Source organism: Aythya ferina (assembly GCF_964211825.1).
Source record: "Aythya ferina genome assembly, chromosome: 9".
Lineage (NCBI taxonomy): Eukaryota > Metazoa > Chordata > Aves > Anseriformes > Anatidae > Aythya > Aythya ferina.
In genome coordinates, this window is record NC_140305.1 from 16,137,705 (window position 1) to 16,150,762 (window position 13,058).

General features: G+C 59.3%; 1 protein-coding gene across 1 annotated transcript in view; it reads right to left on the reverse strand.

The window, feature by feature from the left end:
* Nucleotides 1–13,058, reverse strand: part of LOC311441102 (IgGFc-binding protein-like) — a 74,268-nt gene that overhangs the window by 23,618 nt on the left and 37,592 nt on the right. The window contains exons 53-74 of the mRNA XM_084528759.1: nt 12,075–12,316; nt 11,696–11,979; nt 11,291–11,568; nt 10,457–11,052; nt 9,677–10,241; nt 9,313–9,512; nt 8,831–9,211; nt 8,183–8,469; nt 7,383–7,654; nt 6,389–6,538; nt 5,530–5,786; nt 5,342–5,426; nt 5,151–5,219; nt 4,797–5,038; nt 4,418–4,701; nt 4,013–4,290; nt 3,179–3,774; nt 2,399–2,963; nt 2,035–2,234; nt 1,553–1,933; nt 905–1,191; nt 105–376 (exon numbers count right to left, since the gene is read on the reverse strand). Of these exons, the coding sequence (XP_084384885.1) occupies nt 105–376; nt 905–1,191; nt 1,553–1,933; nt 2,035–2,234; nt 2,399–2,963; nt 3,179–3,774; nt 4,013–4,290; nt 4,418–4,701; nt 4,797–5,038; nt 5,151–5,219; nt 5,342–5,426; nt 5,530–5,786; nt 6,389–6,538; nt 7,383–7,654; nt 8,183–8,469; nt 8,831–9,211; nt 9,313–9,512; nt 9,677–10,241; nt 10,457–11,052; nt 11,291–11,568; nt 11,696–11,979; nt 12,075–12,316 (6,771 nt within the window). The remainder of the gene's footprint in view (nt 1–104; nt 377–904; nt 1,192–1,552; nt 1,934–2,034; nt 2,235–2,398; nt 2,964–3,178; nt 3,775–4,012; nt 4,291–4,417; nt 4,702–4,796; nt 5,039–5,150; nt 5,220–5,341; nt 5,427–5,529; nt 5,787–6,388; nt 6,539–7,382; nt 7,655–8,182; nt 8,470–8,830; nt 9,212–9,312; nt 9,513–9,676; nt 10,242–10,456; nt 11,053–11,290; nt 11,569–11,695; nt 11,980–12,074; nt 12,317–13,058) is intronic.

Genomic DNA, 13,058 nt, shown 5'->3' on the forward strand with positions numbered 1-13,058 from the left:
AAAAGAAAAGAACACCCATGATCTCTGACTTTTCATTCCCACAGAATCCGTGCGGGAGATCGTCACAGCTCAGTCATGAAAACAAACCCAAATGGGACACTCACCACAAACCGTGCCAGCACTCCAGTCTCCCAGAGCAACACCTGCCTCAGCACAGGCTGCAGCATAGGCACCCAGGGCGTTGCAGAGCTGCTCCGTGCTGCCACCCGTGGCACAATGGTCATAGACACAGCTCTCAAAGTACGTCTCGGGTGGCAGAACTGCGTGGCATGGCTGGAACGGGCCACCGGGTTGCGTGAGGATTGCACACTCCTTGTTAGCTGCCTCCTCTGCAGAGGGGGAGCAGGATGGAGCTGGTACAGGGGTTGGGTCACACCTGAAAGCAGACAGACGTCAGAGACACAGAAGCAGACGGCTGAGGCACCTGTGACCACACCAGCTTGGCAATAGCACCGTGCTCATGCCCTGGCCCACCCTCTCCGGGGTCAGGAGCAGCGACACGCGGTGTGTGGAGTGGGACACAGGGCCCCGCATGGAGGTCACCGAGGGCCCCAGGGCACAGAGCCTCCGGGGAGACAGCACCATGCACCCTGATCGTGTGGTGCGGCCTGGGCACTGCCACTAGCAAGCCAGCCTTGAGGACAAAGGGGAACAGCCACACGTCAGGAATCCAGCTGCAGACAGCACATCCCACAGGTGGATGCAGCACAGAAGCGAGACGCAAGGGCCGTGTGCCTGCTGCTGTGGAGCCTCCATACGCTCCCTCACGCTTTCCCACAACTGCCTCCTGCTACCTGCCCCGTGCGTGACTAACACTACCAACCCTCCTTCCTCGCGCTGCTCACAGCTCCCCTCTCTCATGCTCCCCTTTGTCCGTCATCTACGCAACACAACAAGGACTCACGGCCACTCGTCATCCGGCACCCTCCAGCTGTTTCCAAAGGCATTGGTGTCAGACACAACGACCCCGTCGGGTCGTGTGAAGTCGTCCTCTTGTCTCCCGGTGTATGTTCCACACAACCCACACAGCTTGCCCCAGTGCTTCTCGGACACCCTCACAAGGAGCTCATGGTCCCCGTTGAACTGCACCTGCAGGCCCAGCTTGGTAGAGACTTGCACGTAGGAGCCACTCAGAGAAACGTTCACACCGGGGGCTGGAGAAGCAGGCAGGGAGGCCAGAGCACCGTTGATCTGAACAGGGAGGAGAGGGGGAGAGAGAAGCATAAAGACGGGCCCTCCGCTGCCAACTCACTGCTCTTCACTGCGGTGGTGCCAGGGCCCACCGAGCCACAAGCGCTGCTGGCATGAGGAACCGCGCCCAGCCCTACGAGAACAGCAGCTACCCCACGGACAGCACACAGAAAGCTCGGGACAGCAGGCAGAAACTCTGTTGCTGCGCCAGCAGTCCTGTCTGCCCCACTCAGAGGCTCGCTGTGCTCTCGTGGGAGCACGCCAGCAGGTTCAGGCAACATCAAGCTCTTCTGGGGGAACCGTGCTGCTAATGGTACTTTGGATATCGGTGTTCCCAGGCCTAAAAGTGAGGGGCGCTTACGTAGACTGCCTTGTTCTTGCGCAGTGCAATGTGGAGGCCTTCCACGGACAGCGCGACGGAGTTCAGAGCCGTCCAGCTCCGGCTGCCCCGATGTTCGTTGCGCGTGGTGATGCTGAAGCCGAGGGAGGAGTTGTCACAGGCCGTCACCACTGTGTAGTTGCAGGAGCCCTGGAAGTGGTGAAGCTTCCCGTCGAAGGTGCTGTAATGCGGGTCGCCGTAGATGTGGCAGAGAGCCGTGCTGGCCGGGTAACAGCCCCGCTGGCCGTCCTGGATCTTGCAGATCTCCTCCTCACCACAGGACAACGCAGAGCAAACCATCTGGCCGTTGGCTTGACACTGGCACTGCCTAGTGCAGTTCTCGTTCACAAAGTGCTCTCCTTCCTGCAGGCAGAGAAACCCGGAGCCCCATCACGTCAGGCAGGGAAGTAGAGGCAAAGCAGTGCCTCGGGAGGGGAGCGAGACGCCACAGGGTTTTCACTCACGCTGTAGTAGTTGCCCTCAAAGAGGCAGCCACAGTTGGCCTCGGGCACGCAGGCGTCTCCGCTGAGCAGGAAGCCAGAGGTGCACGCGCAGCCCTCCATGCAGGGCTTGGAGCAGTTCTGCGGGGCTTGTTGGTCAATGCAGGTGGCAGGACAGCCAGTCATGCAAGGGTCATAGTAGCTGTTGGCAGGGCACCGCAGGGCTGCAACGGGAAGGGGACAGTTAGGACCTGCCAAGCCCTCCAGGAAGGGGCTACCTTCTGGGAAGGGGAAGACCAACAAACGAGTCGTTGATCGCTGCTTTGCCAGAGGCACTGGGCACAGGAGAGGCCCGCTTTCCTCTGGCAACTCCAAGGCAGGTACTCACGGCAGAAGGTGGCATTCCTCCAGGGGAGAAGAGTCACGCCGGCTGCCTGGCACGCGTCAGCGTAGGCCTCCAGGGCACCACACAGGACCTCCTGGCTGCCACTCATGGCACAAAGGTCATAGGAGCAGGTGTCAAAGTAGCTCTGGGGGTTGATCACGGCATGGCAGCTCTCAAAAAAGCCTGGTCTGGCAGTCAGTATGCCACAGAACTGCTCCGATTGGTAGAGCTTCTCCTCTTCCGCACTGCAGGGTTCCGGGGGTGAGGGCACACCGCAAGAGGGGTCACCGTCCGGCACCTTCCAGCTCTCCCCCAGCGCATTGGAGTCTGCGGCTTGCTGCCCGTCGGGCATCATGTAGTCGTCCTCTCGCCGGCTGTTGAAGTTCCCGCACATGCCGCAGGTCAGGTTGGAGTAGGTGGTGGGCACCCTCACCTCCACCGAGTGGTCGGCGTCGTAGGACACTCTGAGGTTGAAGTCCGTCTCCAGGACGATGTAGCGGCCGCTTGTGCTCACTCTGATGGCTCCTCCTGCTGCACTCACCGGCAAGGTCCGGCGCACACCGTTCACCTAGGGCAGACGCACCGCAATGGACCGTGGTCTCTCTGGGGCCCTCGGCCCCACAGGACCACGAGCCCCGCTCGCACAGACACCCCTGCAGCTGGCACAGCCATACATCTGCTGCACTCTGGGGACCCATTTACCAGAGAAGAGGGAAGACCCTGCCAAGAAAAGCCAGCCCTGCCTCGCAGACACACCGTGCTTGAGCCAGCCCAGCTCCTTACCAGCACTTGGCTCCTCTCCTGCTTGACGATTGCAATGCGCTCTCCGTACACCTCGACCAGGACTTCGCGCACGTACGACACTCGGGGGTTGCCACGATGCTCGTTCTTTGCCTCAACATTGAAGTAGGGCACGGAGCTGTTGGAGCACACTTTGGCCAGGGTGTAGGTGCAGTTCCCCATGAAGTCGTGCGTCACCTTGTCAAAGGTAACGTAGTGAGGGTCACCGTGGATGTGGCAGATGCCATATGTGTGTTCAAGGCACTTGGGTTTCCCATTCTGCACACCACAGTACTGGCCCGCAGGGCATGAGGCGCTGGAGCACTGGACTTTGCCTCCCCGCGTGGGACACGTGCACTTTGTGGAGCAGCTGTTGTCAGTCCAGAACTCCGAGCCCACCGGGTAGTGCTGCCCATTGTGCCAGCACCCGCACTGCTGGCTGGGCACACATCGGTCGTTGTAGAGCAGGTACCCGCTGTCGCACACGCAACCCTCCACGCACGGCAGGCTGCAGGTGACGGGAGCCATAGGGTCAACACAGGTGGCGGGGCAGGCTGCAGCACAGGGCTCGTAGTGACTGTTGGCTGGACAGGTGATGGCTGCCAAGGCAAAAGGAGTAGCAGTGAAACCATCAGTAACCCTACACTCAGAATGCCCTCAAGGTAGCCAGGCTTCACCGCATGTTTTGGAAACTGGCATCATCACCCCGTTCCCACCATGCCCCCACGTGATGCCTTCCGCAGGGAAAGGACCACTATGGGGATCTGGTGGACAAAGGGTGCTCCTTGCCACGGCGGCTAGCCAGCCCAGGGAAATGCTTCCCTGCTTCTGACTTACGGCAGAATGTCGCGTTCCTCCACGCAGGAAGCTTGACACCAAGCGCCTGGCAGGCATCCGCATAGGCCTGCAAGCTGTTGCACAGGGCCTCGCCATCCAGCCCCAGCTCACACAGGTCGTAAAGGCAGGTGTCGAAGTAACCGCTGGGACTCAGCACGGCGTGGCACACCTCAAACGGGCTGCTGCTGTCAGTGAGGAGTCCGCAGAAGCGGCTGCTGGCAATGACTTGCTTGTCGGCCTCACTACAGGCTGGCGGGGCGGGCTGTCCGGCTGAGCAGCTGTGGAAAGGCAGGGAGAAGGGCCCCTGGGTTAGCTGTGGGCTTCTTCCTCCTCACTCTGGAGGCTTCTTGCCTCCTCCTCCCCTTGCGCGACACGTCCCCGCACCTACGCGGGGGCCACACGCACCTGCTGTCGTTGGACACCTGCCAGCTGTTACCCAGGCTGGTGGAGTCTGGCTCCAGCACCCCCTCCGGGTTCAGGAAGTCGTCTGCTGCCATCCCGTTGTAGTTCCCACACATGCCACAAACCTTCTGCCCAAAGGTGCTCGGAAGCGTCACCTCCACCAGATGGTTCCCATCAAACTTCACTCTCAAGCCAAAGTCTGTCGTGACCACAGTGTAGAAGCCGCTGGACGAGACCTGCACGCCTGCCGACGGGGTGCAGGGCAGCACCTCTGCCACTCCGTTGACCTGCAAGGACACAAACCAAGAGAGGGTTGGAGCAACCCGTTTGGCGCGGCTCTCTGTCCTGACACAGCCCCGACGTTGCTCCCCCCTGCGCTTACCGTCACCACGCCGCCCTTCCCCAGCCTTATGCGCTGGCCATACACATCGACATCCACGTACTGGACGTAGGACACGCGCGTGTTGCCTCCCCTGTGCTCATTGGCCGCTTCCACGTTGAAGTAGGGCAGCGAGCTGTTGCTCTCACACAGCTTGGACAGGGTGTAGGTGCAGGTGCCCATGAAGTGGTGTATTTGATTGTCAAAGGTGTGGTAGTGAGGGTCTCCTTCCACCACACAGGTCCCTGACAGAGGAAGGACCAGAGGAAACGTCCAGTGATGCACCTCCTGCCGCCTCCTCTCCACAGCCCACCCTGACCGAATGCTGCAGCCCCGTGACTTGTCTGCTCCACTCACCTGAGCTTGGCGAGGGTGTTGGTGTCCCAGGTGTTGGTGTGCTGGTGCTAGGTGTTGGAGGTATATCGCCTACGAGAGACACAATGGCACATGTAAATCAATCCCCCTTGACCAGATCCTCTTCAAGGCAGAAACTACATTGACTGCCACGACAAGCAAGCTGCCCTTTCCCAAGCCGGGTGATGAGGTACCTGGGCAGTATCCCTTTTCAATGGACAGATCATCCAGTGCCACGTCGCTGCGGAAATCTTCCCCCCATTGTCCCTCGAGGACAATCTAAGGGAAGGGATGGTTTCCAGCATTAGCTCCAGCCACAAACATTGTGTGCCATTTCAAAGCACACTCCGTCTCAGATGGCAGTTTGAGCCTCTGCCCTTACCTGCATGTTTCCTGTGCTGTGCACCGTGACCTCTCCCAAGTGCCATCTGTCCCCGTGGTTCCCAGTTGCTTCCCAAACCTTCAGATGTTCTTTGTCCCTAGTCACGTACACCCGCAGGGCCATTTCTTCAGCCACGCCGTACATGTGGTACCAGAAGCGGAAGCAGTGCGGTCCCGTTGAGTTGCACACCGGGCTGACCAGCTGAGACACCAAGTACGGGTAATAGGAGCTCCCATGCAGGTAGATGTAGTAGCCGTCTGAAACAAAGTGCCAGCCACACTGTCGCACACCATCAAATCTAGACAAAGCACCCAGGAACAACCCAGGCACGGTCGTGGGAGCGCCTCCTGCTGCAGTTTAAGGCAGGCAAAAGGAGCAAAGAGAGCTCCTTCACTAGCCACAAGCCCCCAGCCCCAAGTCTACCTACAAACCGTGCTCCCAGAGGACGTGCCAGCTCTATGGTTTGAGCAGGGCAATGGCATCACCTCCGAAGCACCGCCATCATCCTAGCATGGCTCTGCAGCTTTGGGGCCCACTCATCGTTGGCTTCTGGAGAAGCCAGTGTCTCCTAGAAGAGACCCGTTCCTGTTCCCCCAAGACAGTCTGCCATCAAGCTTTGCATTACTTTTCCCCTTGCACGACAGATCCTTGCCTGTCCTGGCAGTACCACAGACTGATTCCCACACCTGAAAAGCTTCCTAAAGAAAGGCTCTGGCCCTGGGGGAGACTGCTACAAATGGCTCTGGATCAAATCCAGGAAACATTCGGCCTGTATTCGCTGTTGGAAAAGGTTTGTTGCCATCTTCCTAAGGACACCCCTCGGCCTGAATGACCGTCACAAGCTGGCTGCTGCTCCTACCTCCTGTTGTGTGGTCGAAGGAAGGGCCGGTATCTGGCGATGGTGTTGGCCCCTTGTGCCTTGTCCAGTCGATGCTGCTGGACGCCTCCTGGACCCACTCGCAGAGGTCGACGTCAAATGTGCAGTTGAAATTGCAGGCTGTTGGCAAAGCTGGATACGGCGTGGAAAGGAAAGCAGAGTTTCTAAAGTAAGGGTGGGGCCACCTTTTCCCAGTGTCCCACAGGGCACACCAACACCCCTGGCGTGCTCATGGCCGGGTGAGGATGGCCAACCAAGTGCAAGTAGGCAGCATCGTGGTGTAGTAGAGAGCAACCCGAGGACAGACAGGCTGAGGAGCAAGGCTGTTCCCAGGACATTGTCCCTATCCCGCGCATTCCCCAATGTTCATTGGTGAAGGCTTCTTCCTCTCTCCCTCCTCTGGGACACCCTTCTTCTCTCCACCTCTCCAGGTGGTACCTTGCTATGCCTCCCAGAAGGTCAGGGGCTCTGTCTTGGGCTGAATACTATCAATGATTTCCTAAAACATTAGGGCCTTTCTGCCTTATCCGTGAAGCAGCACTTCAAATAAGAGAGGGACAGTCGTCAGTAAGGTCTTAGCCATCTTTGACGGGCAGTGGGATGCCGTCCTCTAACATCCCTCAAGCAACGTCTGCCTTCCTAATGCCAAAACGCTGATGACACTACACCCTGGACAGGCCGCTTCCATACTAAGGACAAGCAATGCTGTCAGGAACACAAGAACATTCTGGGCAGGATTCCTCTGGCAGAGAAGGCAAGCCTCCCTGGACTGCAAGTCTAGGAAGTATTGGGCACACCCAGCAGATTTCCTGTGGCAATGAGAGGGTCCAGGATCTTAAACCTTAGCCGCAAGACTTAAGGACAAGGAACGTAAAAGAAAAGAACACCCATGATCTCTGACTTTTCATTCCCACAGAATCCGTGCGGGAGATCGTCACAGCTCAGTCATGAAAACAAACCCAAATGGGACACTCACCACAAACCGTGCCAGCACTCCAGTCTCCCAGAGCAACACCTGCCTCAGCACAGGCTGCAGCATAGGCACCCAGGGCGTTGCAGAGCTGCTCCGTGCTGCCACCCGTGGCACAATGGTCATAGACACAGCTCTCAAAGTACGTCTCGGGTGGCAGAACTGCGTGGCATGGCTGGAACGGGCCACCGGGTTGCGTGAGGATTGCACACTCCTTGTTAGCTGCCTCCTCTGCAGAGGGGGAGCAGGATGGAGCTGGTACAGGGGTTGGGTCACACCTGAAAGCAGACAGACGTCAGAGACACAGAAGCAGACGGCTGAGGCACCTGTGACCACACCAGCTTGGCAATAGCACCGTGCTCATGCCCTGGCCCACCCTCTCCGGGGTCAGGAGCAGCGACACGCGGTGTGTGGAGTGGGACACAGGGCCCGGCATGGAGGTCACCGAGGGCCCCAGGGCACAGAGCCTCCGGGGACACAGCACCATGCACCCTGATCGTGTGGTGCGGCCTGGGCACTGCCACTAGCAAGCCAGCCTTGAGGACAAAGGGGAACAGCCACACGTCAGGAATCCAGCTGCAGACAGCACATCCCACAGGTGGATGCAGCACAGAAGCGAGACGCAAGGGCCGTGTGCCTGCTGCTGTGGAGCCTCCATACGCTCCCTCACGCTTTCCCACAACTGCCTCCTGCTACCTGCCCCGTGCGTGACTAACACTACCAACCCTCCTTCCTCGCGCTGCTCACAGCTCCCCTCTCTCATGCTCCCCTTTGTCCGTCATCTACGCAACACAACAAGGACTCACGGCCACTCGTCATCCGGCACCCTCCAGCTGTTTCCAAAGGCATTGGTGTCAGACACAACGACCCCGTCGGGTCGTGTGAAGTCGTCCTCTTGTCTCCCGGTGTATGTTCCACACAACCCACACAGCTTGCCCCAGTGCTTCTCGGACACCCTCACAAGGAGCTCATGGTCCCCGTTGAACTGCACCTGCAGGCCCAGCTTGGTAGAGACTTGCACGTAGGAGCCACTCAGAGAAACGTTCACACCGGGGGCTGGAGAAGCAGGCAGGGAGGCCAGAGCACCGTTGATCTGAACAGGGAGGAGAGGGGGAGAGAGAAGCATAAAGACGGGCCCTCCGCTGCCAACTCACTGCTCTTCACTGCGGTGGTGCCAGGGCCCACCGAGCCACAAGCGCTGCTGGCATGAGGAACCGCGCCCAGCCCTACGAGAACAGCAGCTACCCCACGGACAGCACACAGAAAGCTCGGGACAGCAGGCAGAAACTCTGTTGCTGCGCCAGCAGTCCTGTCTGCCCCACTCAGAGGCTCGCTGTGCTCTCGTGGGAGCACGCCAGCAGGTTCAGGCAACATCAAGCTCTTCTGGGGGAACCGTGCTGCTAATGGTACTTTGGATATCGGTGTTCCCAGGCCTAAAAGTGAGGGGCGCTTACGTAGACTGCCTTGTTCTTGCGCAGTGCAATGTGGAGGCCTTCCACGGACAGCGCGACGGAGTTCAGAGCCGTCCAGCTCCGGCTGCCCCGATGTTCGTTGCGCGTGGTGATGCTGAAGCCGAGGGAGGAGTTGTCACAGGCCGTCACCACTGTGTAGTTGCAGGAGCCCTGGAAGTGGTGAAGCTTCCCGTCGAAGGTGCTGTAATGCGGGTCGCCGTAGATGTGGCAGAGAGCCGTGCTGGCCGGGTAACAGCCCCGCTGGCCGTCCTGGATCTTGCAGATCTCCTCCTCACCACAGGACAACGCAGAGCAAACCATCTGGCCGTTGGCTTGACACTGGCACTGCCTAGTGCAGTTCTCGTTCACAAAGTGCTCTCCTTCCTGCAGGCAGAGAAACCCGGAGCCCCATCACGTCAGGCAGGGAAGTAGAGGCAAAGCAGTGCCTCGGGAGGGGAGCGAGACGCCACAGGGTTTTCACTCACGCTGTAGTAGTTGCCCTCAAAGAGGCAGCCACAGTTGGCCTCGGGCACGCAGGCGTCTCCGCTGAGCAGGAAGCCAGAGGTGCACGCGCAGCCCTCCATGCAGGGCTTGGAGCAGTTCTGCGGGGCTTGTTGGTCAATGCAGGTGGCAGGACAGCCAGTCATGCAAGGGTCATAGTAGCTGTTGGCAGGGCACCGCAGGGCTGCAACGGGAAGGGGACAGTTAGGACCTGCCAAGCCCTCCAGGAAGGGGCTACCTTCTGGGAAGGGGAAGACCAACAAACGAGTCGTTGATCGCTGCTTTGCCAGAGGCACTGGGCACAGGAGAGGCCCGCTTTCCTCTGGCAACTCCAAGGCAGGTACTCACGGCAGAAGGTGGCATTCCTCCAGGGGAGAAGAGTCACGCCGGCTGCCTGGCACGCGTCAGCGTAGGCCTCCAGGGCACCACACAGGACCTCCTGGCTGCCACTCATGGCACAAAGGTCATAGGAGCAGGTGTCAAAGTAGCTCTGGGGGTTGATCACGGCATGGCAGCTCTCAAAAAAGCCTGGTCTGGCAGTCAGTATGCCACAGAACTGCTCCGATTGGTAGAGCTTCTCCTCTTCCGCACTGCAGGGTTCCGGGGGTGAGGGCACACCGCAAGAGGGGTCACCGTCCGGCACCTTCCAGCTCTCCCCCAGCGCATTGGAGTCTGCGGCTTGCTGCCCGTCGGGCATCATGTAGTCGTCCTCTCGCCGGCTGTTGAAGTTCCCGCACATGCCGCAGGTCAGGTTGGAGTAGGTGGTGGGCACCCTCACCTCCACCGAGTGGTCGGCGTCGTAGGACACTCTGAGGTTGAAGTCCGTCTCCAGGACGATGTAGCGGCCGCTTGTGCTCACTCTGATGGCTCCTCCTGCTGCACTCACCGGCAAGGTCCGGCGCACACCGTTCACCTAGGGCAGACGCACCGCAATGGACCGTGGTCTCTCTGGGGCCCTCGGCCCCACAGGACCACGAGCCCCGCTCGCACAGACACCCCTGCAGCTGGCACAGCCATACATCTGCTGCACTCTGGGGACCCATTTACCAGAGAAGAGGGAAGACCCTGCCAAGAAAAGCCAGCCCTGCCTCGCAGACACACCGTGCTTGAGCCAGCCCAGCTCCTTACCAGCACTTGGCTCCTCTCCTGCTTGACGATTGCAATGCGCTCTCCGTACACCTCGACCAGGACTTCGCGCACGTACGACACTCGGGGGTTGCCACGATGCTCGTTCTTTGCCTCAACATTGAAGTAGGGCACGGAGCTGTTGGAGCACACTTTGGCCAGGGTGTAGGTGCAGTTCCCCATGAAGCTGTGCGTCACCTTGTCAAAGGTAACGTAGTGAGGATCGTTGTGTACGTTGCAGATGCCATATGTGTGTTCAAGGCACTCGGGTTTCCCATTCTGCACACCACAGTACTGGCCCGCAGGGCATGAGGCGCTGGAGCACTGGACTTTGCCTCCCCGCGTGGGACACGTGCACTTTGTGGAGCAGCTGTTGTCCGTCCAGAACTCCGAGCCCACCGGGTAGTGCTGCCCATTGTGCCAGCACCCGCACTGCTGGCTGGGCACACATCGGTCGTTGTAGAGCAGGTACCCGCTGTCGCACACGCAACCCTCCACGCACGGCAGGCTGCATTTATACGGTGCTAATGGGTCAACACAGGTGGCAGGGCAGGCTGCAGCACAGGGCTCGTAGTGACTGTTGGCTGGACAGGTGATGGCTGCCAAGGCAAAAGGAGTAGCAGTGAAACCATCGGTAACCCTACACTCAGAATGCCCTCAAGGTAGGCAGGCTTCACCGCATGTTTTGGAAACTGGCATCATCACCCCGTTCCCACCATGCCCCCACGTGATGCCTTCCGCAGGGAAAGGACCACTATGGGGATCTGGTGGACAAAGGGTGCTCCTTGCCACGGCGGCTAGCCAGCCCAGGGAAATGCTTCCCTGCTTCTGACTTACGGCAGAATGTCGCGTTCCTCCACGCAGGAAGCTTGACACCAAGCGCCTGGCAGGCATCCGCATAGGCCTGCAAGCTGTTGCACAGGGCCTCGCCATCCAGCCCCAGCTCACACAGGTCGTAAAGGCAGGTGTCGAAGTAACCGCTGGGACTCAGCACGGCGTGGCACACCTCAAACGGGCTGCTGCTGTCAGTGAGGAGTCCGCAGAAGCGGCTGCTGGCAATGACTTGCTTGTCGGCCTCACTACAGGCTGGCGGGGCGGGCTGTCCGGCTGAGCAGCTGTGGAAAGGCAGGGAGAAGGGCCCCTGGGTTAGCTGTGGGCTTCTTCCTCCTCACTCTGGAGGCTTCTTGCCTCCTCCTCCCCTTGCGCGACACGTCCCCGCACCTACGCGGGGGCCACACGCACCTGCTGTCGTTGGACACCTGCCAGCTGTTACCCAGGCTGGTGGAGTCTGGCTCCAGCACCCCCTCCGGGTTCAGGAAGTCGTCTGCTGCCATCCCGTTGTAGTTCCCACACATGCCACAAACCTTCTGCCCAAAGGTGCTCGGAAGCGTCACCTCCACCAGATGGTTCCCATCAAACTTCACTCTCAAGCCAAAGTCTGTCGTGACCACAGTGTAGAAGCCGCTGGACGAGACCTGCACGCCTGCCGACGGGGTGCAGGGCAGCACCTCTGCCACTCCGTTGACCTGCAAGGACACAAACCAAGAGAGGGTTGGAGCAACCCGTTTGGCGCGGCTCTCTGTCCTGACACAGCCCCGACGTTGCTCCCCCCTGCGCTTACCGTCACCACGCCGCCCTTCCCCAGCCTTATGCGCTGGCCATACACATCGACATCCACGTACTGGACGTAGGACACGCGCGTGTTGCCTCCCCTGTGCTCATTGGCCGCTTCCACGTTGAAGTAGGGCAGCGAGCTGTTGCTCTCACACAGCTTGGACAGGGTGTAGGTGCAGGTGCCCATGAAGTGGTGTATTTGATTGTCAAAGGTGTGGTAGTGAGGGTCTCCTTCCACCACACAGGTCCCTGACAGAGGAAGGACCAGAGGAAACGTTCAGTGATGCACCTCCTGCCGCCTCCTCTCCACAGCCCACCCTGACCGAACGCTGCAGCCCCATGACTCGTCTACACTGTTCTCTGGGAGACAGAGCTAGTGGAAATCTGTGTCAACACTGGACTTTTTGTTACAGTGCCACTCCATATCACTTATACCCCTCAGTGCTTCAGGCACTCGTGCCCAGAGCAGTGATCCCACCCTAGCAGCTTTGAAAGGGTCCGAGTAGTCAATGGCTGTTACCACAGCAATTGAGTGACACAAAGAAAGTAACAGCCTCTCCAACGCAAATGCTCCGTTTGTCCCCTAATGGTAGTGAAGACGACTGAAACACCTAATAACAACTGCAAAAAAGGGGGCAGAAGGCCCCGATACCTGAACTTGGCCCAGGTGTGGTTGGTGGCGGTGTGTGTGTAGGCTGTGTTGTGCTGTCTGGCAACGGAGTCGAGGCTGTTGGAGGCAGCGGACCTACGCATAGGCAGAAGAGGTCTGTGTCAACATGGGAATTTTGTTCCAGGCAGCTGGTCTGCCCTGCCCAAACACCCCAACGCCATGACAAGAGAAGCGCAGGGAAGAAAGCACACAGGGATCACTCCTCAAAAAGAGGCATGCTACTTGCAGGCTGTGCCACCAGCGTAGCTGGGTGATAAAAGGAGAAGCATAGCCCCTTCCCTACAGCCACTCTGTCCTTCAAACGGGGGCTTTAAAGGCAAG